Source organism: Mesocricetus auratus, unplaced genomic scaffold, assembly GCF_017639785.1.
Source record: "Mesocricetus auratus isolate SY011 unplaced genomic scaffold, BCM_Maur_2.0 Super-Scaffold_100006, whole genome shotgun sequence".
Taxonomy (NCBI): Eukaryota; Metazoa; Chordata; class Mammalia; order Rodentia; family Cricetidae; genus Mesocricetus; species Mesocricetus auratus.
In genome coordinates, this window is record NW_024429190.1 from 98,323,142 (window position 1) to 98,351,104 (window position 27,963).

Genomic DNA, 27,963 nt, shown 5'->3' on the forward strand with positions numbered 1-27,963 from the left:
GGCACTGTGGTTTCTCAACGGCTGGGTGCTTGGGGACCTTATAATCCTATAAATACTCTTGAGCCTTTCTCTGAGAGGAAGTTAGGCTCGCGGCAGGGGTTTCCTGGGTGGATCTAAGGGCTCAGGCAGCTCACGGTTCGTTCCCCCACGGAGAGAAAAGCTCTCTGCATGCCCCGCCCAGTGTCCCATGTGTGGCTTTCCAGTCTGGCAGGCGGGAAGGGCACCATTCCGTCCTGTGTTGATGTGGATCTGGCTACCTCCAAACCCGTCTTTCCTTGGCTAACACGCGTGGTGACAGGCTCGCATCGAGTTTCCCATTGTCTCTGTGCGGCCCTTTGATCTTCCTTTCACACGCTGTCTGTTCACACTACCCCACCGCCATCGTTGGGGCCTCTGTCCCTGGCTGCCCCCTCTTGGTGTGCGGTACTACCAAGCATGGTCTCTGTTTATGGTCTTGTATCTGCTTGTTTCCTGCCCGGCGCCCAGGAAGCTGCTCGTCCAGACACCGGCACTCACATCTCTCCTTGAACGTCACCTTCGAGAGTTTTCCCTGACCTCTCATCTCCAACCACATCCACGCTCCTCGCCAGCTGTCACTGTCCCATAGCATCCAGGACACCCACGCACACAGAATACGCTGACCACCTTTACCCTGTCTGTCTGTGTCTTGTGACACCTAAGCACCGGGAGAGCCTGGCCTAGAGAGGACGAACACACACACACACACACACACACACACACACACACTCACACACACACACTCACACACACACACACAGACCACAAACGATTAGACGAGATGAGGCGACTGAACCGCCCACAACACCTACTGCGGGCAGGAGGGCAGCCCGCTTGATGTGAGTGACCAGCCGCACAGGATCCCCGAGGTGCAGCCTCAGCCGCCCATCCTGCCAGGCTGCACCAGGCTGAACGGGCCTGCAGGTCTGCCCTCGTTTGTCGTTTCGTTCGTTTCTCTTTACTGGCTTAGAGGCAGCAAGCACCACTCGCCCGGCAAGGGTGACTCTCCAGGCTCCCAGGCTGCTATCCTCACAGCCTGCCTAGGATTTTGGTCACCCACTTACCCCTGGGCGGGCGCCTGTTCCTCTTCAGATACTTGGTGGGGCAGAAAGGCATGGTTTGTGAGTCGAAGGAGGACCCGGTGAGAAGAGGGTGGCTGGGCGCGGCTGAACCCGTAGTGGCTGAACCCGGAGTGGCTGAACACAGCTGGCGGGTGCGCTGTGAAGCCTGCAGCTTCTCTGTCTAGCAGCAGAGGACAAGCTGTGGGGACTAAGCCAGGGTCTTTTGCCTCTCGAACTTCTGCATTTCGCAGGACCTGAAAGCTGGGAATGTCCACGGTGGAGATCCCCATGGGCACTTCCCAGAGTACCCTCGCTGCTTGGGAGAGATGGAGGGAAGCCCTGTGGAAATCACATAGCAGGCTGTTCTGCAACTGGCTCCCAGTCCTGTCCGCAGATGAATGGGCATGGGGTAGAAGCTGGGCGCACACAGTGTTAGAAGCTGGGCACACGCACACAGGGCTTACTGCACACCCGGTGTGAGCTACTTACTTCATACTTCTGGTCCCTTCTAGGTTTTCTGTCTGTTTGTTGTTTTGTTCTGGTTTCTCTTAGGTTTTGCGGGACTTTCTGTTTGTTTTTTGAGACAGGGTCTCATTATGTTGTTTATCTAGGCTGGCCTTGAACTCACTAAGCTGTCCTTGCTGGCTTCAGACTTGCCATCCTCCTGCCTTAGCCTCCCACCTCAGGCTGTTTCTTTTTCTTTGGAAACAAAATGTGGTCAACGACCGGGTCTACCCCTTGGGGTTCAGGTGAAGACTATAAAGAATGCTTAAAGCCGGTGGTGGCACACTGGGAAGGCAGGAGGCAGGCGGATCTCTGTGAGTTCAAGGCCAGCCTGGCCTACAGAGTGAGTTCCAGGACAGCCTCCAAAGCCACAGAGAAACCCTGTCTCGAAAATAAATAAATAAATAAATAAATAAATAAATAAATAGCCTAAAAATTGTCCTCGTTCCCTCTGAGGTGGATTTCTTGCCCCTCTGTCACAAACAAGAAAGCCAAAGTTCCAGGAAGTTCCATCTCTGGGAAGGGCAGAGCCAGGACTGAAATTTAAGTGAATTCTTCCCAAGAAAGATGTCATCACACTGGTGATGTTTCCCACATGCCTGAGACGAAGGAAGTAGGAGCCGGCTGGCTGGTCTAGCCTTGCCTCCTCAGCACATTTTCTCTCTCGGGATGTGCGATCAGGACCTGTGTCTCCCTTGGAGCTATCATTGCTATAGTGAAACACCATGACCAAAAGCAAGTTAGGGAGCGGAAGGTTTATCTGACTCCCACCCCACTGTCCATCACTGAAGGAAGCCAGGACAGGAACTCAAACAGGACAGGAACCCGGAGCAGGAGCTGGTGCAGAGGCCGTGGAAGGGGGTGCTGCTTACTGGCTTAGCTCAACCTGCTTGCCTAGATTCCAGGCCAACCAACCCGGGATGGTAACCCACAGAGGACTGGGCCACCCCCATCAATCACTAGTCAAAAAAATGCCTTACAGGCTTGTCTTGCATCTTACAGAAGAATCTTCTTCATTGAGGATTCCTCCTCTCAGATAACCTTAGCTTGCATCACTGGGCAAAACTATCCAACACAGCAGAGAAACTTCTCAGATGGCTGTGACCAAAAAAAAAACAGCCCCTAATCCAAAAAGAACCCCAAACCAGGTACCAGGTTTTGGTGAGCAGGGACACAGCCAGACGCTACGCATTTGCCACATTCATTACGGCATTGCCCGCCCCTTCAAAACCAGCTCTGGAGGGGGTGTCCCCTCTGACACCTTTCCTCCACCTGTTAACTCATCAACTATCCGGCTTCCAGTCTTTCCCCTCAGAGCTTCCCTGCTTGAGAGCCTCTCGTTCAAGAGCTGCTCTCCTGCAAACGACAACTTGAACGTGCTCCTTTCTTACAGAGTTTACTCCATTGGAAAGTGGCTTCTTCTGGCTTTTTACATGCAAGAGATGGCCCTCCTTCTGAAAGCAGACATAGCTCTACTCTCTCTGGTTGAGTGAGTAAAACAGTGGTGTGAAGATTCGGGCATTATGCTGGCCCGCCCCGGTCACCTGGCAGAATGCACTCAGGCAGTGCCCTGGTCAGCCCAGGGTTTCATGGCTAAGTAGTCTGCACACAGGTGCAAAGGATCCCTTTAAAAGATAGACGCCACACCGGGCGTTGGTGGCGCACGCCTTTAATCCCTGCACTCGGGAGGCAGAGGCAGGTGGATCTCTGAGTTCGAGACCAGCCTGGTCTACAGAGTGAGTTCCAGGACAGCCTCCAAAACAATACAGAGAAACCCTGTCTCTAAAAAATCAAAACAACAACAACAAAAAGACAGACCCCCCCCCCCCCGCCCACTTAGGCTCTCTTTCCCGCTGTTCCCCTGGGGCAGACAGGGCTTTTCCTGTCTTGTCTTCTCCCCTGTCCTCTCTCTGTCTCTGTCTCTTCACCTCTTTTCTCCCCTCCCCCTTCCTAATAAAACTTCTCACTTGAGCTCTGTCTGCCTGACGTGTTTGTGTCATACCCTCCCCCTCCCTCCACCCCTCCCCCTGCCTCGGTCACCCTCACCTGCCATGGAATCCACCAAGGTCGGCCACGTGTATTGTCATAACAGTGGGCCCTCCCTACCTGAGAGGATCTGGTCCCATGAACCTCCCCAGACACCCGACTGTGAAGCCGCAAGACCCCTTATAAAACGACCCTTATAACACATCCCCTCTAGACTACTGCAGTTCCAAATCCATGGCCGCACTGAAGGCAGCCGCTGTTTAGGATGGCTGTCCATGTTCTAATTAGGATGGATCTTCCATGGGAATATCCTTAAGCAGCAGTCGTTTGAACCTAGAGGCAGGGAACCCGCAGACTCAAGTGTGTTGCTTAGCTACATCAGGTACACACATCTAAACGACACACGACACACGGCGTTGAAGCCGCTCAAGGGGCGTGGGCTAGTCCTCAGGGTGAGAAGCAGGCTGCCACCTGCCTGAGAGGGACTTGAGCCTGCTTACTTCTGTAAGGACAGCAGGACACAGGGGCCTAGGCCTGCTTCAGAACAGCAGGGAGAGGCCTAGGAGCAAGGGAGGAGAGGCTGACCATGCAGAGGTTATCAAGCGTCCCCATGTGTTAATAAAGACTTCCCGCTTCCTTATAAAAGGCCCTAGCAGATACGCCTGGCCTTGGGGAAGCTGGGCCAGCCCTGCTTCTGCAAAGGCCAAGGCCTCCCAGGAGCCTCCCTGCTCATCATCCAGGCAATCTCACTCAGGCAGCTCCCTGGGGATTTCCTTAGGGCTAAGGGGACATTTGACTCTGCAAGAACTCTGCAGGTGGCCTTGCCCCATGGCCTCTTGAGAGAGAGAGGCTGTGACCTTTCTCCCATAGTAATTACAGAAGAGTACAGGGGCCCGGCTCAGTGAAAGTCTCTGAAGTGTAAGTCGGGCCTTCCCTACTCAGAGGGAAGCCCAGACGTGGCCTGGACCCTCACCCTCACTTCAGGACAGATCCTGTTTGAACTGCCACCACCTCTGCACCCCGGCTCCCCCACCTCACCCCACGTCTGCTCGCCCCTGAGGTATTCCGTGCACTTCCGGCGGCAGCTCAGGCCAAGACCTTTCTCTGTACACACAGACCACTTCCCACCTGCTCACCTGGTCAAACCCTGCTCACTGACGACCCAGCTCAAACATCTCCACTCTCCTTCAGCTTCCTCTGATGTTCTCTGCACTCACCCCTTAATTTTTTTTTTATTTTTATTTCTTTGCTTTTATTTTCTGAGTATGGGTGTTTTTGCTTACCTTCCTGTATGTGTATCATCTGCATTGTGCATGCAGTACCCATGGAGGCCAGAAGAGGGCATGAGATACCCCTGGCACTGGAGTTACGGCTGTGAGCCATCACAAAGGTACTGGGACTCAAACCCAGATCCTCTGGAAGAGCAGGGCCAACCCTCCTGCCCGCCCCTCCCTTATTTCTTCTACGTACAGTTACTGAAGTTCTACTGTGTGACAGACATTGTGTCACATGCTGGGGATATAAACTGACATCAGCTTCAGAGAGATTAATCAGGCCCCTAAGGGCCAGGGCTGCCATGACAACCACACCAACAAGCCACCAACCTGCTCATGCAGCATTCCCTGCTCAGCCATTCCGTAAGCACACTGCCACTATCCCCAGTGCCCAGAAGTGAGTCTCCCAGGCCCAGGGGCCAAGCAAGATCTGAATCCCCTCTTCAGTTTAATGCCGCCGCAGGCCTTTGATGCCCTTCTGGACATCTGGGATTGGGTTGGACAGTTGTCCTAATCCTCACCATATGCCGCCTAGAGCACTTTGGTTCACATGGGCACCCAGGAAGGCCTATTAAAGAACTTGCAACTACTTCCTATTGCAACTGATAAAGACACCAGCTCCATTATTCACCTTGATCTGAGGTTGCCATGATCAAAGCCTGTCCCAAGGAGCCCGGCAGAAGGGAGAGGCCAGGAGAGGGGATGGCTGGTCATGGCTGTGGTGTCCTAAGCACTGTCCTGCTGGCAATGGGGCAATGGGACAGTCATCTACCACCAAGGGTGGTCCTGAAGTTCTGACTGCATCTCTTTGGAGAGCTGGTCTGGTCAGAAATGCCAGGGTGGAACTCAGAGTGGTCTGCAGGGCATGCCTGATGCACACAGCAAGTGAGCCCCCCTCCTGCGGGGCTGAGGAAGGGGTATGCAGAGTTTAGGTGGGGAACTGGGAACTCCACTTAGGGCAAGAGGCCCTAAGCCTTTGAAAAGGAGGCTGTTAGTTCCCGGCACAGCGGCGAGGTGATTACCTCATCACCTGTTCCCTTGCTGTCCTCTCTGCCTGCCTCTCGTGTCCCCACGCTTCAAGATGGCCTTTCTGTCTTTTGCGCTCCCCTCCCCCCCAATAAACCTCTTGCACTAACTCTGCTGCGCATGGAGTGTTCTCTGAGTGGCACACCTTTGCGGGGCCCACGGAAAGGCACCCACTTGGTCTTTCTGTTTTATTTATTACAAGTGAAGCCTACATAGGCAGAAGGGCCCTGTCAGTGAAAAGAGGGATCCCAGGCCTCTAGAAGCTACACACTAGAGTAAATAAAGACCACGCTAAATGTAGGCATCAAACACTTGAAAGTTCTAGAAGTGCCTCCTCACCCTGTGCCCTTCATTGACCCCAGCAAGTTGGTAAGCCCAGCAGCGTAATAACCATTGTCCCAAACCTAACCCTACCCCCAGGCCTGCCTGGGACTCCCTGTGCCCCTTCCCACAGCAGGCTGGCCTCGGGCCCGGATGCTGGGACCTCATCACCATAAGGAACTGAAACCAGGTCTTGGTGTGTAGCGTACCACCCGTGTCTGCTCAGTTTTGTTCCTGTGGCTGATATATGCCTTCAAGACAGCATTTGAGACCTGTTGTCCAGACAGACCGGCGTCACGCTAGACATGGGACACACACACACACACACACACACACACACACACACACACACACACACACATACACACACAATGACAACCCCACGTGGAGTCCTCAGCAAGCTATCAATGATAAACAAGCAGGCTACAGACGGAGAGCTTGCTTAAGAAGTCAAATTACTGGCCAGCAGCAGACGAAGGCTCTTTAGTACCCAGTGGGGAGGGGCAGGACCAAAGCACTTAAGCTCCCACCACTCCCAGCCTTTATTATGGTGATGGAGCTGACTCCCAGCACAAGCCCCAGCCCAATCCCACAACTCTAGACCCGCACTCCTGGGGTTAGAGATCAGGCCTCCCCCTGGGGTGGGGGAAGGGAATCTCAGCCTCAGCCTCATTCAGCTGATTTTGGCCTCCTTCCTCTTCCAGCAAGCTGGGGAGAGGTTGAGATGCAGCTGAAGACCTGTAAGAAGTTAAACTGAGCCGGGCGTTGGTGGCACACACCTTTAATCCCAGCACTTGGCAGAGGCAGGCGGATCTCTGTGAGTTCGAGGTCAGCCTGGTCTATGGAGCGAGTTCCAGGACAGCCTCTAAAACAATACAGAGGAACCCTGTCTCGAAAAACCAAAAAAAAAAAAAAAAAAGAAAGAAAGAAAGAAAAAGAAGTTAAGCTGGCTGGAGAGGCCGGTCCGGTGCTTACGATTCCAGGGGACAATGACCTGCCACACAGCAGAGGCGTGTGTGGCCAGGGCCTGAGGGGCTCTGCGGTCAGGTCACCCCAGTGCTGGGCATGCGGACACTGATCCATGGTTCGATAGTGCCCCCATGCAGCTCTCACCAAAGCCTTTATCAAGCCAATGCATCCCACTTCCCATGGCTGTGAGGGACACTGGGGCTTTTTTTTAACCTGGCGTATTTCCCACGCTTTATTTCTAAGCCAAATAGTTCTGTTTCTGTATTTTTATAGCCTATCTGCTGCCTGGAGGCCAGATACACAAGACACATGAGAAGTTTTTGTTTTTGTTTTTCTAGTGCCCAGCATGTAAGTTTAACACGTTCTAGTATCTGGTACCATTCCCCAGCACAACTCCAGAAAACTGCCATTCACCTTGTAGTCTAAAAGAATATAGCGCCCTCTAGAGGCAATCACGTGTACTGTAGGCTATGAGTGGTATCCTAGTGATGGTCTGGCAGCCAAGCTTATAGATAATCTTGATGACCTTATGTTTCCACTTTCTACAGAAGGAAACTGCCTTCACTGTTCCAACAATGGCACTATCCGACACAGCCCAGCAGCGAGCCTTCAGCAAAACTCACCCCTTCAGTCCTTGTCCTGCTCGGGTCCAGCTATAGGCGGGGCTGGGAACTTGCCCCGAGGAATACCCCTGGACCATGACCTGATGCCCAAGGCTCTCCATCACCTTAGCCATCTTCAGTTTGAGGATCATGGCTGGCAGAGCCAATCAGTTACCACCTGCCCCTCCGTGAACAGTTACCACAGCAACCCCATCTTCTCCAGAGGTGACTTCCCCCAACCATATTCATCTGTCGTAGGAGGGCCGGAGGAGCAAAGAAAGGGAGGGGGAAAACAGGCAATGCGTCATATCCCGGGAGCTTTGGGGGGCACTCCCTCTCACATCACACTCTCACGATGTCCCAGCTTCACTGGTGCCCTGGAAAATGCTGGACTAGACCAGATCATTAAAAAAACAGGCCGAGCGTGCTTGGGAGGCAACATGAGGACTGGGGTTCAGATCCCCAGAACCCACATAGGAGCTGGATGAGCATGGCGGCCCCCTGCACCCCCAGGACTTGGAAGGCACAGGCCAGGGATTCCCAGGGCAAGCTGGCTAGCTACGTTAGCCTGGGTTAGCCCACTGGCTCGCACATAATCACAGATGCAGGCTGCGTGCTGACCAACACAGAAGTGTCAGCTGACACCCAGGGAAGACAGAAGGGTCAGAACTCAGACAGACACACCTTTCTGTCCACTGATGCCAACAGATACCTACTGTTCAAAATGTGCCCAGTAGTGAGTGCCACCCACCCCAGGGCTTGGCAAGCCAGGTCTTCTATCATAAAGTGGCCACTGGGAGTAGCCTTCTGCCTGTCCTCATATAGGTCACCTCATGGGTGTGGCTGTTCTGAAGACACCAGGATGGTACGTGGTCTAGCTGCCAGTGGGGCCTCAAGTGGGGCGAGAGAAGACGGAAGGATCCACAGAAACTCCCGTTACGTCACCAGTCGCTTAAGGCCGGGGCGGACCAGGGACAGGTCCTTCAGCTAGACATAGTCATCACAAGACAGATCACATCCCCGTGGCTGCCCCAAACCAGGCATCAGGGATCCCTCTGCAATGATTGAGAAATGGCAGCAGAGACAGGACTTGACCGAGACATGCGACAATTAAGCGGTGTGGGCCTGTCTGTTTTTGAAGGGTGCGGGCTTCCCGGGGTCATCTGCTCCCTAGGTGGGTGTGAGATGCAGATCCTATTCACAAACAAAGTTCCTATTCACATGGATGCAGAAAATCTCCAAACCATCCATGTCATCGAACTCTTGCCTAGGCGGACCAGCACTGCCTGGCAGAGTGTCTCCTCAGGTGGCCCTATGTGTGTCAGCACCCTACCACTAGCCAGGGAGGGCCTCTGTACTTCCTGTCCAGCTAATCCTGGGGATAAGTTGGGGGCCTGCCAAAGCCAATGCATTCAAGAAGCTCACAGCGGTCCTGGCTGGCACAGCTGCCGTAGGGTCCTGGTTGCCCCACCTCTTCTGCCAGGGAGGCTCACTTGCCATCCTGCACATACTCTGGGGACGGAAACCAGCTCCTTTAGGAATAGTTTTCTGTGCAACTCAGGACCCCCTCCCCCAGAAGGGACAAAAGCATTAGTAACCTTCTACACGGGCGGGGACACCATCTGAGGCTCCAGCCTTACTATGTGCAGCAGTGTCTTGCAGGAGACCAGAGGCCCCACCAGGCAGCTGGAAGAGGACAGACCTGGAACCTGAGCCATGCGGGGGTGTGTCCAGCGCGTGGTTCATTTGCATAGCAAGGCTCCACCCATCTGCTCTGCTTGGCTTGTGTCACTCCAGACTCACTAATAGTATATCTGGTAACCCTGGTAACGGCAGGCACCTGTTCGTGAGTTCCTAATGGGGATGTCCCCTCACTGTCATAAGCACAAGCACTCTGGAAAATGCTGGTGGGCTGGCTGAGCGAGGGAAGAGGCCACTGGTGGGGACACTAACTGTCCAAAGATGGAACTGAGCACTGGCAATCATGAGGAACCAGGGGCCAGGGCAGGCAGGGCCTCCGACGCTGGACACGAAAGGCTTTGACCTCCTGAGTCCCTGACCACCTGCATTTTAGGCCTGATGTCAGTCAAGGCTGAGCATGGGGGGCGGGGAATGGTGGAGAAGGCATCTTCTGAGGACACCAAGGGAACCCAGTGTTCCTCCTAGAGGGAACTACATGCCACCCCTGTGGCTCCCTCAGCCATGGGTTTTGCGGAGGACACACACACTCCAGGCCGGTGTCCCTCAGTGGAGCACCCAGGGTTGGGGGGTGGGGGGAGAGGCGGTTGCGCCCTGGTGGAGTTTCTGATAGATTGCCGGTACAGGGACGCTTTGTTCTGGCCTTCACTGGTTCATGCTGGGCAGACGCTCTGTGAATGGCACTGTTGTGGTATTTTAAGAAGATTCTACAAATAGCGCTCCCTCAGAATGGCCTTCAGAGGCCAGCTCGTGAATGTCCCCCACCAGGGCAGCCGCCGGGAGCCCCAGCTGGACAATAGGGCCTCACAGGGAGTGGGCGGATGCTGGGTGACCCCAGCCACGCTTCCCAGTCCTCCCTGTGACTGCCCAGGAGTTTATTGGGAGGTGTGGCTCCCTGTCTGGGTGACATCCCTTCCGCACCACCTCTCCGGAGCTGCAGGGATTTCCAGGCTCTGAAGCTGTCCCGTGGGTCACACTGGGGGCGGGGAGGGGGTCACTGGAAGGAAGAGATTTCCCCAGACACAGCTTCATTAGGTAGTCAGTGAGACCTCAAAGACCCACTGTGCAGGCAGATGGGGGGTTATTAAACTGCAGTTTATTCGGGAGCTTTGGAGGGACAGCGATGAGCTGGATGCCAGAGGCAAGCAGAAGGAGGGTAACAGGTTGCATTCCTGAGACTACCCGCAAGGCTGGGGTTCAGTTAGCCGCCGCCGCCGCCGGGAGCCTGGGAGCCTTGTCCCCTCACAGCGCCCTTCACAGCCTGAGGAGGCTGGGGAAGGGGGCTCAGTGTGTACTGCAGCCAACACTCTGCAGGTGTAGCCTCTCCCCTTCCCAGCGAGACCATTCATCTCCCAAGCCTGAAGCATGCCCCAAACATGCCCGAACTGCCGAGAACTGGCAGGCACCACGGGAATTCCTCGTGACACCACTGAGTCTACACACCTCAGGCTGTGGAGGACCGGTGGGCAGGACCCTGGGAGCCTGCAAGGGTAAGGTTTGGCCAGAGGCAAAGTGTAGTCAGAGGCTTTGGTCTAAGTCCTCTGAAAACCACTCACAAGGGGATGGAGAGACAGCTCAGGGGTTAAAAGCACTTGCTGCTCTTGCAGAGGAATGGGTTCAGTTTTCCTCTGCCTGCCAGCGGTACAAAGCCCACACATGGTGCACATACATAGACACATACATACATGCAGGCAAAACACCCATACACATAAACTAATAAAACAGTTTCCTAAGTTTAATTATTTTTTAAAAATCACTTAATGAGATACCCTGACAGTCACCACAACTCCAAAGTATGCAAGACCAGCTATATAGGAGTCAGGTACCACCTACTCTGAAACTGTACAAGTTCCACATTTCTGGGTGGGGACGACACACGCCTTTAATCCCAGCACTGGGGAGGGAGAGACGGGTGGTATCTGTGAGTTTGAGGCCAGCCTGGACGACAGGGTGAGTTCCAGGACAGGCTCCAAAGCTACAGAGAAACCCTGTCTTGAAAAACAGAAAACGAAACAAAAAGGAAGTTCCACATTGTAGAGTCCACTGTGGCATCACTGATGATAACCAGGCAATCAAAGTCATAAAAACCAGATGCAGCTCCTGAGGAAGAGGCACTGCATCTGCACAGCCCGGGTACGACACTGACTGGACACCTTGCACGCAGTTGGCGCCGTGGATTGCTGAGGACCAGAAGCACGGCAGCCCATAGGTTCCCAGCCAGCCAACCAGCCCTCAGCTTGGGCAGACTGGGGACCCACGGCACCCAACACCACACAGGGAAACATCCAAAGACAGGCCCTGCAGGCAACAGACCAGCAGAGAAGAGCCTGACCGCTGGAGTCACAGGGGAGACACGGATGGTCTCTGCCTGACCCTCAACTCCTTCCAAACCAGATATGGCCAGGAACACCCCAGCCCTGGAGTTGGGTTTCACTAGGAAAGAACACACGGTGCTCTGCTTGCCAAGTTTCAGACCTCACAGCTGTCTGTCAAAGCGTTGAGGTCTACAGGTATGCAGTGGAGAGAGTAGCAGCTGGGTGGGAACCCCAGGTTTGGCTGGTCTCTGGGGGGAAGTGGCACCTGCCTCCTCATCTCTAAAGCTCTAAAGGGAAACTCATGACGAATTTCAGGGTTTCACAGGGGTGAGTCAATTCCTACACATGGAGTGGCTAGGTCAGAGCCTGGCTCACAGGCTCTGTGCTATGAATGCTATTGTGTTGTGTAAATAAGGGTCCGTCAGGTAAGAATCATTCCCACTACCGGGCATCTCCTAGGTGCCAGCACCACACTTACGCAGATACTAATTCAGATTTTTACCGAACTTGGTGAGACTTCCAGGACCTCTGCTCATAAACAGAGCTATCCCTCTTCAGCTCCGAGAGTTATGCCGTGGTCTGCATGGCACAGCTGGATCCAGAGCCTGGCCTGCCTCACTGCTGGCTGTATGATCTTTCTGTGTTTCCCTTACTCCTTAAGCCCAGGCCTTTGGGTTGCTTACACATCCAAGTAAATCGAGAGGGACAAGGCCCTCCCAGAGGAGACAAGTACCTGCTCATACACCTTGGCTAGGAATTAGCTTCGCAAAAAAAAAAAAAAAAAAAAAAATCCCATCCCCAGAGCACTGTCATAATCTGACTAGCTCTAAGTTCCCTAAAAAAATCCCCTTGACAGAGCACTGCTGTCATTTCACCTGACTCCCGGCTGACCCTACTTCCGGGGCATTTGTTAAAAAGAACCAGGGTAATGGTGGCACACACCTTTAACGCCAGCACTCAGGAGGCAGAGGCCGAGGCAGGTGGAGGCCAACCTGGTCTGTAGAGCGAGACCCAGGACAGCCAGGGCTACACAGAGAAATCCTGTCTCGAAAGACAAACAAACAAATAAAAACTAGCAAAAGCAATTCTTTCATCTTACAGCTGTGAAACAAGCGGGCCAAACAACACTTAGCCAAAGCTTAAAAACAAGCTTTACAATTTTTTTTTTAAAGTTTGAAGATCATCCAGGGAAAAGAAACAGCCCAGGGGAACTCTGCATGGTCCCCGGGCTCAAGAAGGCCTTGTGTGCACAGCAAAGCCCCAAGAGGGCATCAGCATCCCTCTCTTTCTGAGTCTCTTCCCAGGCAAGGAGGGGAGATTGAGGCAGAATCACGAACTGCATGGTTGCGGCTGTGGAGCTGCCATTGTGTCTGCAATGTTTAGTTTTCAGCAAAGATCAGAGTCAGAACGCAAAGAAGCCAAGTGAGGCCCACACACAGAAAGTCATCCACAGAGAGTACCCTCAACCAACGCCAGACTCGCTGGACAAAGACTGCAAGTCAACCATTGTAAATACGCTCAAAGAAATCAGGGACCTCGCGTGGCTCTGCGCACAGCTTTAGTCCCAGAAGGCAGGCAGATCTCTGTGAGTTCAAGGCCAGAAGCCAGAGCTACAAAGTGACAGCCTACCTACCTGCCTAAAGGAAATACTGATATCTCACTAATTGTATAACGTCAGTAAAGAGATGTAAGTTATAAAAAGAATCAAATAGAAATTCTGTGGTTTAAAAGTGTGAGTTCTAGAGGAAAATATGGCGGTAGCCGGAAGCAGAGAGGATATGAATAATGAATGGTTCAAAACTCCTCCAGATTTGTTGAAAAACATGGACCTAAGAATCTCAGTACTGTGGAGGGCCTCACCCTCCCTGGGGGAATGAGGGGATAATGGGGGGGGGGGGGGAGGGCACGGGAGGAGGGGAGGGAAAAGGAGAGGGACCTGGAACTGACTTGTGAAGCAACCTTGTTTCTTATCTAAATTTAAAAAAAAGAATAAAAAAAATCATAAAATAAAAAAAAGAATCTCAGTACTGTAAGGATAATAAACTGGGCTTCAGAGCTGACAAATACACAGGCATGCATTCGAATACAGAGACCCTTGAAAGCCAAAGAAAGCCAACTGACACGTGGTTCTTAATGCAGTTAACCGTTGTCTTCACCAGAAATTAGTAAAGTCTGCAAGAAGTTCATTCCAAAATACAGAAGCCGGGAAGCAGCGAACAGCCAAAATCTCTATATGCAGAAAAACCATTCTCCAAATATGAGGGAGACATGAAAAGCAGCCCAGATGGACAAGGACTCCAAGATCTCTGCCCAGCAGATCTGTCCTACACATCATCTACTAAACTGTGATGATTACGAAGATGTCATTAATACCACAAAAATGACACAAAGGACAGAAGGGAGCAGAGATATACGGTAACAAAGAGTCTGTACTTCTGAAGTGAAGACAGTATTAATCAGGACTTTAAGAGGGGGCTAATTTTAGTATCAAGAACAGCTTTTTTTTAAAGATTTATTTATTTATTACATATACAGTGTTCTGCCTACATGCCAGAAGAGAACACCACATTGAATTGTAGATGGTTGTGAGCCACCATGTGGTTGCTGGGAATTGAACTCAGGACCCCTGGAAGAGCAGTCAGTGCTTTTAACCTCTGAGCCATGTCTCCAGCCCCCTCAAGAATAGCTTTTAAGATAACTAAAATAAAAATGTTAGAAAGAAACAGTACAGCCGGGCGTTGGTGGCGCACGCCTTTAATCCCAGCACTTGGGAAGCAGAGGCAGTCAGATCTCTGTGACTTCGAGGCCAGCCTGGTCTACAAGAGCTAGTTCCAGGACAGCCTCCAAAGCCACAGAGAAACCCTGTCTTGAAACCCCCCCCCCCCAAAAAAGGAAAGAAAGAAAGAAACAGTACACTAGAAAGTTTGTGTATAATAAAGAAAAAAGCCAGCAATGCATAAATAGTAAAAAAAACAAACAAAAACAACTATAACAAAATCCAAGTGACAGGTATGGAAAATAAATAGCAAAACAACTTACATATATCTCTACCTTATCAGGGCTGGTGGTGGTTGCTTATATACTCAGGATTGCCATGAGTTCCAGGCCAGCATGGACTACAGCATGAGACCCCATTCTCCAAAACAAACAATAAACTAACTAAGGTACCATATAGCAATTGCATTCACTATAAACAGATTGACTATTTTAACAAAAAGCTAAGTGAATAGATTTTTTTTAACAAAATAAAAGAACATCAGAAGAAGCATCAGCTCATCTCCTGTCTTACACAAAGAATTGAAGAACACCTATAGAATTAGGAATATAAATCAGCGGACTGTCAATAGACTAGGTGACTTAGATAAGACAAAAATTCCTTGACAAACAGCTCAAGAGAAACAAACCTTTAATCAATCATTAATATTCCTGAAAGAAAGCCATTGGGTCACCTGGCTTTAATGATACATTCTATCAAGTATATAAGAAAAATTAACACCAACTATTCACAGACTTCAAATAAACAGAAAAGAATGTACTTCTCAATTACTTGTACATACGACACTGAACACAAAGGTATCTCAAGAAACTTCCAGCCAATATTCCTGAGGAATGCAGACTTAGAAAGTCTCCAAAAAAAAAAAATAAACAAAAATAAACAAAAAATTCTAAAAAAAAAAAGCCAGCTAAACAAAACGTAGTATATTCATACTAAGGAATACTGTTTTTCTATAGAAAGGAATGAAGCAACTACATAAACAAAACCAAAAACCCTTAAGAGCAATACAGTGAGAGAAGTCAGTCCCCACCGTCCACAGGTGGCAGGAAGGCAGTTTAGCTGTCAGACGAGGGCGGCAGGGTGAAGGACAGTGCCTCAGAACCAGAAGCGGCTGTTGATGGACAAGAAGTTTCATCTGGGAGTACTGGAAATGCTTAAATTATGGTGATGGCCCCACGATTCTGCGCCCGCACTGTCGCTGTTGAGTTGTGGTGCGCTGCAAAGGGTGGGTTCTACGGTGTGAGAAAGTAAAACTGCTCCAGACTTTAGTGATGGAGAGTACGACAAGCGCCCACCAAAATCTACAAACGTGGGTGGATGGAGTTAGGGGTGTCGTGGGGCTGATTCACTTGAATGTTCCCTGCTTTGGCTCCAAGATTCCCAGAGGTGGCTACCCTACCAATGCAACTACCAGGATGAGAGCCGTGTTCGCGGCAGTTCAGGACTCTGAGAGTCTGGGAGGCTTTGAGTCCTAAAGGAGCATCAGGCCCCTTTAAGAGGGGTGCCTCCTTTCTGAGATAAGAATCCCCAGGCCTCACCACCCCGAAGGCCTGCAGTGTAGACCTGCTCTTAAGCATGGTCAAAAGAGGGCCACTGACCCAGCTGGTATCTTAGCAACCCCATCCTAGCCGACTGCTGCCAGCTCTGTGAAAGGGAAGTCAGCACCGGGCCTGTTCCTGGCCACTGCTAGGAGCAGAGTAGTTCTGAGCTCAAGCTGCCTCGGGTCTGGGGGAGCATCACGGTTGCTTATTTCTCTTTCTGGAGGCACGCACTGAGGTTCTGCGTTGTGGCTGGCTAAGGGAAGAGCTGAGAAAATCACTGGGCTTTCTCAGCCCCTTGGGATTGGTGCGCATGCCCAAAATGCAGGTGGCAAGGCAGAGGCTCAGGGAGGGGAGGGCTAGCCTGGCTGGGAGATGGAACTAAAGCTCTGCCTGATGCCAGTTCCTGCTTTAAGAAACCCACAAGGCTGCTGCCTGGGACACTTGAATGGGGAAGAGGTGACTGACAGAGGAAGCGTCTCAGAAACGGTGGGACCTGCACAAACCGCGAGCCACAGGCGGGGTTTGCACTCTCTACACCATCACCAGGACCACGGGACACTGACCTTCTGGCCTCCTTCACAGCCCCCGCTCCACCCACATCCTGTTCCACTGAAGCCGAGCTGAACACAGGCTGCCCCAGCCGCTGGCCCCATCCCTAGAGCTCACTGTTGGCAGTGTGGACTAGACTCTTTCAAACAATCTGCCACTGGGTTTGCTGGGTAGCCAGAGTCACACCCTGCCCTACCAGTGGGGATCCCTGCCTGCCTTTAGTGTCCACAAAACACAGTGCCTTTACAGAGGTGACGAGAGATGCCCACTGGTGGCAGCCAATCAGGCCACCCCCACCCCCTGAAGAACGAATGAAGTGAATGGTGCCAGCAAGCTAGAGGCTAAGAGACAGCAGTGAGCTCCACCTGCCGAGCTCAATCACTCTCGGTCTGGCTGAAGGCACACAGTGTAGTGTGTACGGACCAGAGAGGTTTAGGCAACGTGGTGGGACAGGCTGGTCAGGCACTGGAGAGAAATGTCACCAGACTAAGGAGCTGAGCTTTTTCTATATACAAGAGACTGGAAGGCAGTTCTGGGGGGGGGGCACACGTGACTGGGTTTGCGGATAGGACAGTGCTTGGGCAGCAGACTAGAACAGGCATGGGACGGCCAGCCCGGAAGCCAGTGCAGGAGGCAAGAAGGAACATGGTCCAGGGACCTGGATCACTGAGCACCCAGCCTTCCACTGGCTAGACTGGAGGGCAGAGTGGAGAGCCAGCGGCTCTGGCTCTGCAGAGGGACAGGGAGGAGGCGTGAAGATCAGAGCGGGGGGGGGTTGACATGGATGCTGCAGAGGAGGGTTAGAGGTTGTGGGTCTGCGTCCCCTCAGTCCCCAGGGTCCTGGAGAGACAGAGCTCAGGAGGTAGAAGACACAGCAATGGAATGAAACAGGGCAGAAGGGCCAGTCAAGCAGACATAGACGAAAGGTTAGTGGGGTGCAGCCACCGGCAATGGGGGGACACGGAAGGGGCCCGGGGTCACCAGGTGCTCAGAGCACCAGAATGGCTCATTGGTCCAGCAAGGGTGGAGGCAGCCGAGGGTGTGGGGGTCAAGTGGGGTAAAAGGAGGCAGGTAGGGCAGACAGGCCCCGGGTGCTAGGACAGAAGACCCAAGGATAGGTAGGTCCCACAGGGCACGAAGTGTACACCAGATGGCCGTGGCGAGGGGCTGACTCTACTTTCTGATAAGGGACGTAGGCATCAAGAGACATAAGGAGGGAAGGGAGAGAGGGTTTCTGAGAGCAGGGACAGTTCTGACCAGTAGGAAGAGGGAGGTGCCAATAGCCCCGAGGGAGCAGGAGATCCAGCAGCGCCAGGGACCCAGTCCGGCCTCTGCAGCAACCAGTCACACAGAGGACACCACCACTGCCCTGAGCTTGGCTCCCAGCAGTGTCCCACGGGGCCTGCATTCACTGGGTGCTGAGTTCGGCTAGCCAATGGCCTCTGGACAAACTCCAGCTCTGGGTTTTAAAGCCACAAGGATGCTGCTGCTAAGCCAGTCTCGGGCACTAGGGGAAGTTTTGAGGCTCTCTAAACCAGATTCCATTCAGATTACTGGAATTTTTCTACTCCTTCAAATACACTTTCACACACAAACAATAAGCTAAAGTGTTCTGTTGTAAGAATTTAGGTTCAGGAACATCCAGGAATGAAACCAGCAAGAACGGCAGTTGCTTTAGCTGCTAGTCCAGTGAAAGAAAGGTCAGTAACTAAAGGACTTTTCAGAGCGAAGGGAATTTGTGTGTGTGTGTGTGTATGCACGCACATGCATGTGTGTTTGTGTGTGTTAAGACAGGGTTTCACTGTGTACTCCAGATTGACCTTGAATCTACAATAGTCCTCCTGCCTCAGCTTCCCATGTTCTGAGACCACAGGTTCAACCCTCATGCCTGGATGCTTCATCTTTTTTGTCTTCTTCTTCTTTTTGAATCTTTTCTAGAAATCAAACGCACATACATTTTTGAGTTGAGACCCTGAATCTTCTCAGGTGACTAGCAAGCACACACAGCCTTGGAGACCAACTTGCCAAGTTACTGCTATGGCAACTGAGCTTAATATCTAAAGCAGAGATTCTTAAAAGTGCATCCAGGGGTATGTGCCCATGAGGCTCTGTGCAAAGCAGGTTTCCCTGGACACAAGCCTAGAAGCCAGACCCACAGTTCGCCCAACACACTGCTATACAAATGTGCGGAAGGCCCGGAAAAGGCCCGCCAGAAGAAACCTTGATAAATGGTGATGTCTCAGGTTGTTTGACCATACAAACATTGCACTTCTTTCACTGATTGCAGAACTCACTGCTAATAATGAGCCAACTGCCCACCACCTCGCCAGTCTGGCCACATCCATTCAAATGTGTTTAAATGAGTCAAGAGCAAGTAAAAACATCCGGAGACTTTTACATTAAGAGGCCAAATAAATATCTGCCTTTCTTGAGCCATGGATTCTCTGGCAGCATGGGTTTCCTCCTCCTCCTGGGCACTGGCTGGCTGCCCACTCTGCCACCACCGAGCTTCCCTCTAACCCTAAGCTTAAGCAGCCTTGCTTATTTCCGTGGGCTGCAGAACCTTTGTGACAGCATTCCGCATTGGGTCCCTGCTTCCGGATGCAGTTTGTCTCTTGTGGCGGAGGCACACTGCCGGGACAGGGCTGCCCCTCACTCGGATGGGCATAGTCATGGGTCGGGGGAGCAGCTTCAGCTCTAGGTAAGTGTAGCATCAGGAGACGCCCCGGGGTTCCTTCCAGAGTGCTTACTGAACACACACTCGCCCTTAGCAAGTCTTTGCAACAAGCCTTGTTTACAGAGGAGGGCTCAGAAAAGACCAAAGCAACCAACCTAGGCCCCGCCCCCACAAAAGTCCTTGCCTTTGGACTCCGACCTGCCCTCAGAAAGCATGCTACAAGCCCCTCCCCTGGAATCCCATTGTTGCCCCGGCTAAGTTGGCTCTCTGCCCGGGGGGCCCCCAAGCATGAAGCCCCACAAGCAACATTCTTTCATTTTTCTTAAAAAAAAAAATCAAATGCTAAGAAGATGGTTGCCGTGAACAACCCTAACACAGCACAGCCCAGGATGGTTTCCAAGCCTTGTCCCGTTTAAACTCCCGTGGTCAGGTCTGTTTAGTCATGTTGTGGGCCACATCAAACCCTTCCTGGAAGAAACCTGGACTTCAGTGGAATAACGATCACCTGAGCAGGTGTCTTTCACGCTGTCTGACAGGTCAATGCTTTTCCTCTTTCTGGGTCTAGAATATGCTTTGCAGACGAACAGAATTTACTGCTTATTCTGAGAGCGACTGGCAAGCCTTACTTCCTGAGCTCGGAGGGTCACTTAAGTCACTTAGGGGCACTCCTGAAACACTCAGTTCTCAGGTCCTTGGGCGATTTCAACAGGCAGGGCGCTGAGTGTTAGGGCAGGCAAGTTTGGGAAGTGAAGTAAAGGGCTGTACCCCGTGCCCAGAAGGACTCCTTTTGGCGAGACAAGGGTTAAGCCAGACGGCCACGGCCACTGCCTCGGGAGGCTGGACCTCGGGCAGCCGCCTCTGTCCCAAGAGTTCGGCTTTGGGTCTTCTCCAAGCCGGCTGCATTCCAGAAGCAGCTCTGCTCGCAGGTTCCGCTGCGACTTTGGAAAACTCTGAGTCAGGCTGCCTTAGTCCAAGTCTGTGACAGAGGCGGGTGAGAATGAATGGCCCAGCCCCCCTCCGGGCGGTTAAGCCGCAGAGGCGTCGCGGGCGCTGGCCCGGCTGGCAGTGCCGGGGACCCGCCGGCAACTGCCGTGCTCCTCGGTCCCTCCTGCAGGATGCAGCCAGTGCACTTGACCGACCTGCCCCCGCGCCCACCGACCGCCCAGATCCCCACGTTGCGCTGCTCCGCGAGTAACCCTGGCTCCTTCCCGGAGTCCCGGAGTTTAAGAGGAGGCCCCGGAAGAGAGTTGGAGCTCGGGAACCGCTGCAAAGCTGGGCAGGTGCGGGCAGCCACAGACACTGGGGACCACGGCAGGGGTTGTGCCCGCGGCTGTAGCGCGGCGCACGTGCGCCCCCGGAGTTACCTTTGGGAGCTCGCAGGTGTCCTCTCCAGTCCTTGCAGCAGCACAACCCCATGGCACCACCGCTTCCACGCCACTCGCCTCGGCTCCCCGGCCCGGCCGGCACCCCCGAAGCTGGCGCTCACTAGTCGACTGGGTGCGGGGAGAGCATGGGACCTCAGCTCCCTCCTTGGTCCTCGCGAACGCGCAGATCATGCCGCGCGCCGCTTTTATGCGCTGCCCGGGCGGCGCCCTCCCCAAGGCCCGTTACTCTCCCCGGGCACCGAGCAGCGGCCGCCAGGGGCGCTGCGCCAATCGCAGCACTCTTCCCTCGTTGGCCTCAGAGCCCACCGAAGGCGCGCGGGCGACCTCCGAAGCTGGAGCACTGCTAGCAAGAGGAAGAAGTGTCCTCCGGGACAAGGGCGGCTCCTCCCCCCTCCTCCAGCATCCTTTGAACAAGTCACCTCAACCTTCTGCCAGACTGGAAGGGGGCGTGGTCCAAAGCCTCTTGGCTCTCTTTTTCTCAGTTCACCTGAACTTTGGGGCAGCAGTCGGAAAAGTTAGCACAGACTCCCCTCAAATCCGGCTGAGCTACCTATAAACCCTGTGACTGGGAAGATCGCTTACTCCTCTGAGGTTGTTTCGCTGTCGGAAAGATCACTTGGCTCAATATGAAATGCTAGTCCCTATCCCGCCCCCCCCCCCCCAACATCTATATATAGGATTAAATATCAATGGAAGTGAACTATCACACAGCCAGGACATTGCTAAGTGGTTAGCCGCTGTGGCCAGTCAGCATCAAGGATTTGGACAGAAGGGTGTTTTTGCCACGGGGATGGGCGAAGGTAAACATTGGAAGGTAGCATGGGTCTCTCTTATCATGGGCTGATGAGATGGTTTGGCTGGTAAAAGTGCTTGCCACCAAGCTGGAAGACCTACGTTTCAATTTCAGGGATCCACATTGCAGAGAACCAAATCCTGCAATTTGCCCTCTGACATCCACATGCTGGGTGGTGGTAGTGGGATAATAAATTAAATTTTCTCTCTTAACGCTAATACCTGCCGGGTAGGGTATCAGCATTTGGGAGACAGAGGCAGCAGTTATCTGTGAGGTTGAGGCTAGCCTGGTCTACAGAGCCGAGTTCCAGACTACCCAGAAAAATCCGGCCTCGAAAAACCATGGGACCCAGCAACTCCATTCCCCAGTATGTGCCCCACAAGAATTCTTGTCCACATGGCTAGGAAAACTGTATAGGGTCTATTCATTGCAGTCCTGCTGGCAACTGCTTAACACTGGAGCCAGCAAAATGCTTCTCGGTAAAAGAATTTCCTAACGCATGGTGATAAAGCGAGTGTGATCCTTAGGACGGATCTGCTGAGATACACAGACTTGATAGCACTCATGTGAAACACCACCAGGCTTTACACTAGGCACTGGGGAGGAGGAAAACCAGGAATGCTCCCTTTGGGGGAGAAGGTAAAAGAAGGGGCAAAGTGTATATCAAGAGTTTTCTTTCAGTGCCTTTGTTTCCTTCCAGGAAGGTATATTCACGTGCTGTGTAACACTCAAGCGAGAGGAGTCATATTCTCTCATGTACTTGTTTGGCACAGGTCAGGAACCATTTCTTACTTTTGTGTGGTGCTTAGGGATGGAACCCAGGATTCAAAAGCCCAGCCCCCACCCGCACCCTCCCCATCCCCCAGGCAGCCAAGAGTTCTCTGTAGTTTCCTTCTTCATTCCCTAGCATCTGCCCCTGCCTGGCTCTGATGCAGGCTGTGACCTTAGGCTAGGCTGGGACCTCTCCTTTCATCTAGGAACACAGAGATGGTTGGGGAAGGTTGTGTGGTGGGATGGGCTGGAGAGCAAAGTGCCCGCTGAGCAGTAGAGGTAAGGCGACTGGAGGATTCCTGGCTGAGGCAAGCCAGGAAGAGGTTTTCCCAAGTCTTCATTCAAAAGGGAGATTAACAACAGCAGGCAGATCTCGCCCCCCCCCCTCCTTTGACTCCCTGGAAAGCCCGGGTGGGGCTTTGGGAGAGACAGGGTGTCCGGCAGGCAGCAGATCCAGAAAGAATGTTTTCACTCAGGACGTGGAGGCAAGCTTACAAAGAGAGTAACAGAGAAAAGCCAGCCAGCGCTGACTTCTGGTTGCTGCCAAGTCACTTTAGACAGTGTTAGCACCAGGCAAGATCACTTCGTCACAGACAGCTTAATGAGGCCCTAGGAATTCCAGGCTGGAGCTCCCTGCATTCAGGGAGAGCATCCGAGTGCGGGTGGGGGGGGGAGCAACCCCCAGGGGGAATTGTCCAACGGCCAAGTCCTACATTTGGAAAGCAAGATTTAAAAGAAAACATCATAGTAGCCATTGTAGGTCGTTTGTTTATCCTAAGAGGAAGTAGCAAAGACGCATCGTTCAAACGAGCCAATTACTGAGGGTCAACGTCCCCATTGAACTGTTCAAATATATTTTGGGATACTTGACTTTCCAAAGTGGTTTTAAATACTAGTTTCTAGGCAGTTGGGCAGACAAATAGGAAGGCAGGAGCTTCTATCATTTCTGCCTTTGGTTTCACACCCCTTCCTTGGTATATATTGTAGCGGATGGATGGATGGATGGATGGATGGATGGATGGATGGATGGATGGACGTGAGGATAGATTGGTGGAGGGAAATGAATGGACAGATGGGCAGATGGATAGGTGGATAGGTAGATGGGTGGACTAATGGATGGATAGACAGATGGACATATGGACAGGTGAATTAATGGATAGATGACTTGATGACTTTATGAATAGATGAGTAGGTAAGTCAGTGGATGTTTGAATGGACAAATAGATGAATAGAAGGTTGAATGGATAGAGACTGACTAACTGGCTAGATGGATATGTGGATGGATGGATGGATGGATGGATGGATGGATGGAATTCCCCAACTTTGGCCCAGAGTCTTTGGCTGCAACTGAAAAAAAATCATATACTGAGTATGGAATTTGGTTAGAAAATATAGTTTCCTGAACATAGCTCTGCATCCCAAATTGATCATGATCCTAAACTCTCCGGAAATGAGTCAGCATCAGGACCATTCAAGTCCACAGTGTTCCAGCTCAACCCAAGCTGCTCCACTCTGGGTGGGGGTGAGAGTAGGGGCAGCCCCTATCCACACCTCAGGGCACAGCTAAGACTGTGGACTCCAAGAAGAAGGCCAGAGGACAGCAGAGGACGGCCGTGTCCTGCAGGCAAGCCATGGAAGGCAGCGTCCTGTGAGCAGGAGCTGTCCTATCTGCCCAAAGTACCTCCTACTGCCATGTTCCATTTCCTGAAGAACCCAGAGAGCAGCAGCGATCATGCACAGCTATTTCTAAGATGGCTGCAGCTGCCAGTCTTCAGTCTCAAGCCCCTGATGGGAATTATAATCAGACCACACCCTGCTTAAATCTAAGTGGTCTGGGAAGCCATCCCCTGGGAGGAATATAACTGTGCTGAAACCATCACAAGGCAGCCCAGCCTAGCTTCAGACAGGCCACACGGAGAACTGAGTCAGAACAGCTCACATGCCTGAGAATGCGGCCACCTGGATGTGTATCCCCCAGTGATGCCAGAGAGAGCAGAAAGTGCTGTCCTGCCAAGCATGCTTACACTGCAGAACAGCGAGGCAGCAGCAACACCACCAAGCTCTGCCACACAGTGGCACCTAATTGAAACAAGCTATAAACACCACGCTCAAGACTAAACACTGCCTTGCCCTGACCATGTGCCAGAATGAAGTCATAGCTGCTTATTTTCATAGAATTCAGAGCAACAGAGCAATGCCAGGTCTTTGTTCATCATTAGTTCTGCCTTAAACAGTAGGGGAAGGGAACCACAAAGGAGAAATCTTTTCTTTTTCCCCCCTTTTTTCCAGACAGGGTTTCTCTCTGTCTCTGTATAGCCCTGGCTGTCCTGAAACTCACTCTGTAGCTGAGGCTAGCCTCGAACTCACAGAGATCCTCCTGCCTCTGCCGCCCACGTGCTGGGATTAAAGGCGTGCGCCACTGCCTGTCAGGGAAACCATTCGTACAGGGTCGCATAGCTATTCAAAGGCTGGATTCCCATTGGGACCTAGCCCATTTGGTACTCTAAGGACTTTATGAGCCAGGGAGGGGACAGTGCTGAGTGTTGGCTTTGGTGCTCTGGGGCTATGGCAAGAAGTCTGTGGTAGACGCTTTCAACACAGTGATGTCCCAGGAGAGCTGGCATCCGTCTGACAAGCAGGTCACATAGGCTCATGGCTTTTAAGTCATACCTGTATCCCATCAGCCTCGGTGGCTTCTAGAAGATGGGCCTGAGAGAGACACCTCAGACAGCTCATTACAAATCACCCCTCTGGGGGTACTGACAGAGAGCAAGTGTATTCTGATTAGCTTTCCTGTAGCCCTAGGATGCTGGCTGGTCATCACACTGATTCTACAGGTGAGGGTACAGACACTCAGCCAGGTAAGGTGGGCTCAAGGCCTGAAGCCACAAGCCACTACCCCACTTCCTCTTGCCTTATGGCAAAGCCATCCTGGCCTCACTCCTACCCCTCACCCTCTCTCCCCGTGGTTTCCCTGAGGTAGGAGTGTGACTTCACTTCAATGGCACACACTGTACGTATACACACTGTCTACACATATGCACCATAGATTTACACCCTGAAGCTGGCAAAGTTGGCTAAACGCTTGGTTGAAGGTACTAATCTGAACCTCTCCCCCCAGAGTGTCCCTGTCATCAGCATGCAATTACCATGCACTTAACCCACTGTTCAGGCTCAATCTTGTTTCTACCTCAGCATGACTCTAGGGAAGGTAGGGGCCATGCTCACTGTCTGAACCAAGCCTCTTTCAGATTTAGGCTAAAAAACCAACAAAGCAAAAGCCATGGAGTCTATCAGGACTCGTATGTGTCTTCCTTTCTCTTAATAAGACTTAATTATGATTTTTCCTCTTCCAGGGGGATATGAAAAGTTTGCCTTTGGCAAGCATGAAGATCCTAATTAAGTCTTTGTGTTTATGTTATGGTTTCTGATTTTGCATTTTAACTTTTATCTTCCTTTTCCCAGGTTCTACATTTTTCTGTTATTATTGTGTCCTCACTATTTTATTAGGAATGTTTTCAGTAGAAGTAGCTGCAAACCCTTCGAAGATACAGGAATACAGCGAATATGTAATGTGCCGTTAGTCCTTCCCGACTTTAAACTAGTAATTTTTCTCTTCAGGAGAGGGCCTACGTTATGGTGACACAGTTCAGTGCACCAAGAAGGATGGAATTGTGACAAATATGGGACCCCACTGGAAAATGGTGACTGAATGAAAATCAGGCAGCACATCAAGTGTGGAAAGACCGAAGTGAAGAGACAGATTGTGGGCATCAGCACTGTGGTTCCCGAGTGAAAGCAGTGGTTGTCAGGCCTGGGCCTACACGACCACTTCTGCTGTTGCAGGGAAGCCACCAAAGGACTGGAGGGACAGGAAAACCAGCAGGAACACCACTGTTTGGAACATCCTCAGTCTGCAATAAATGAGTTATTTTATGCAACAATGAAAACAAACACATTTTTAAAAATGTGTATGGTTTCTTTCCTACACCTGAAATATCAACACTTGGGGGTTGAGGCAGAAGAATCAGAATTTCAAGGTCAGCCTCAGCAAAACAAGTTCAAGGTCAGCCTGGGATACAAGAGATCCTGTCCCAGAAAACAACAGAAAATTTCATAACTAATAATACGAAAACATAACAAACGTGGCCCCTGGTACCTTCCAATGCATGCACTGTATAAGGTTTAAATCAAATGGAACTTACCTTGAGACAGGGTCTCACAATGCAGCTCAAGCTTGTCTTGAGTTTTTTATGTCGCCTAGATTCTCTCGCCTCGGAACCCCAAGCACTAGGATTCCAGTCATGCATACCCAACTCAAGTTAAACATACTCATATGCCCATGTCAGCTCTTTAGGGTATATCTTTCAAAGGGAGCAAATTATGCCAGGTGGTGGTGCATGCCTTTAATACCAGCACTAAGGAGGCAGAGGCAGGCAGATAGATCTCTATGAGTTCGAGGCCAGCCTGGTCTACAGAGCTAGTTCTAGGACAGCTAGGGCTGTTATACAGAGAAACCCTGTCTTGAAAAACAAAATAAAACAAACAAACAAAAAAAGCCAAAACAAACCAAAGGAGCAAATTACGGTTATATGTAGGCACATTACTGAGCAACAGCAGCCCAGAAATTTTTCTTCCCTCCTTCCCTCCATACTCCTCTCCCCTCCTTCTCTCCCTCCTTCCTCATCCTCCTTCTCCCTTCTGCACCTAGAAAGGTTCACTTGCTAGGCACATGCTCTACCACTGAGCTATACGCCAGCCCACAATGTCTCATTATCTGACCATAACTTAGAACTCAAATGTACTAGGACCGAGGAGTCAGTGGGCTTTCTGTAAGGAACAGACAACAGTCTACCAATGTAGCATGAGGCCAGCCCCAGACAAGGTGCACATGAGCGGGTGTGCCCACGTTCCAATAAAACTCTGTGTGAAGACACATGGCCAGCTAAATCTGGCTTGCAGGCTAGTGCTTCCCAGTGCTTTAAAAGAATTGCAGAATATTTGGGAAATTGCTTCCTCTTAAATCGGGAAGTACTTGGCTTAGAAAAAAAATCCCATCTCCAATATGATGGGAATTGTATCCAAGGTGTCCATCTGATGCTGGCGGCCATACAGAAAAAAGCAGCCGTGAAAACCATCTGGGTGGGTCTGCTCTGGAGAGCGGCAGGCGATTCAGAGTGGGGCCGACCCTGAGAGCAGATTGTGAGCTCTGCCAGTGAAGGGCCAGTCTTGGCACATCTGTGGTGCCCACTCCCAGAAGGGACATGAGGGCAGGGTGCTGGAAGACTGGGCCATGTAGGTTCACCAGCCCAGACCAAGGGCTCTTCAGCTACAACGGGCGGGCACTCTGGTTATGGAAGGGATGTCTGCAGTTCCAAATCCCCACAGAGAAAGACAAGGGGGACAGTTGCAGAGAAATTCCTGGGCTACTTTTTTTTTTTCTTTTCTGTTCCTGTGGCCTGAAGCCACTGCAGTTGGCCAGACTGCCAAGGGAGGGATCTTACAAAGCTCATTGTTCTTTTCCCCATTCCTGCCCTGCCTGCTGTTTCTGTGTTTCTCTCTTCCTTTCCTTCCCTACTCCCAGGAAGAATGCAGTTTGGGAAAAGACAGGCAGCTTGTGGCCACGGCCATGGCCACGGCTACGGCCACTGCTACAGCCAAAGTCACTGTCACAACCACAGCCATTGCCACAGCCCC

At 51.8% G+C, this 27,963-nt stretch overlaps 1 protein-coding gene across 14 annotated transcripts in view; it reads right to left on the reverse strand.

Annotated features, from left to right (window-relative positions):
• Window positions 1-27,963, reverse strand: part of Arhgap22 (Rho GTPase activating protein 22) — a 148,760-nt gene that overhangs the window by 27,139 nt on the left and 93,658 nt on the right. Inside the window, exon 1 of one of the 14 annotated variants that reach the window (XM_021231558.2) lies at window positions 20,682-21,326. The exons of 10 other annotated variants lie outside the window; for them this stretch is intronic. In XM_021231558.2, the coding sequence (XP_021087217.1) occupies window positions 20,682-20,733 (52 nt within the window). In that variant the 5' untranslated portion in view covers window positions 20,734-21,326. Of the gene's footprint in view, window positions 1-1,082; window positions 1,927-20,681; window positions 21,327-27,963 lie in introns of those variants that run through there. 3 more of the 14 variants (XM_013118782.3, XM_021231557.2, XM_021231559.2) reach the window with 3 other exon arrangements.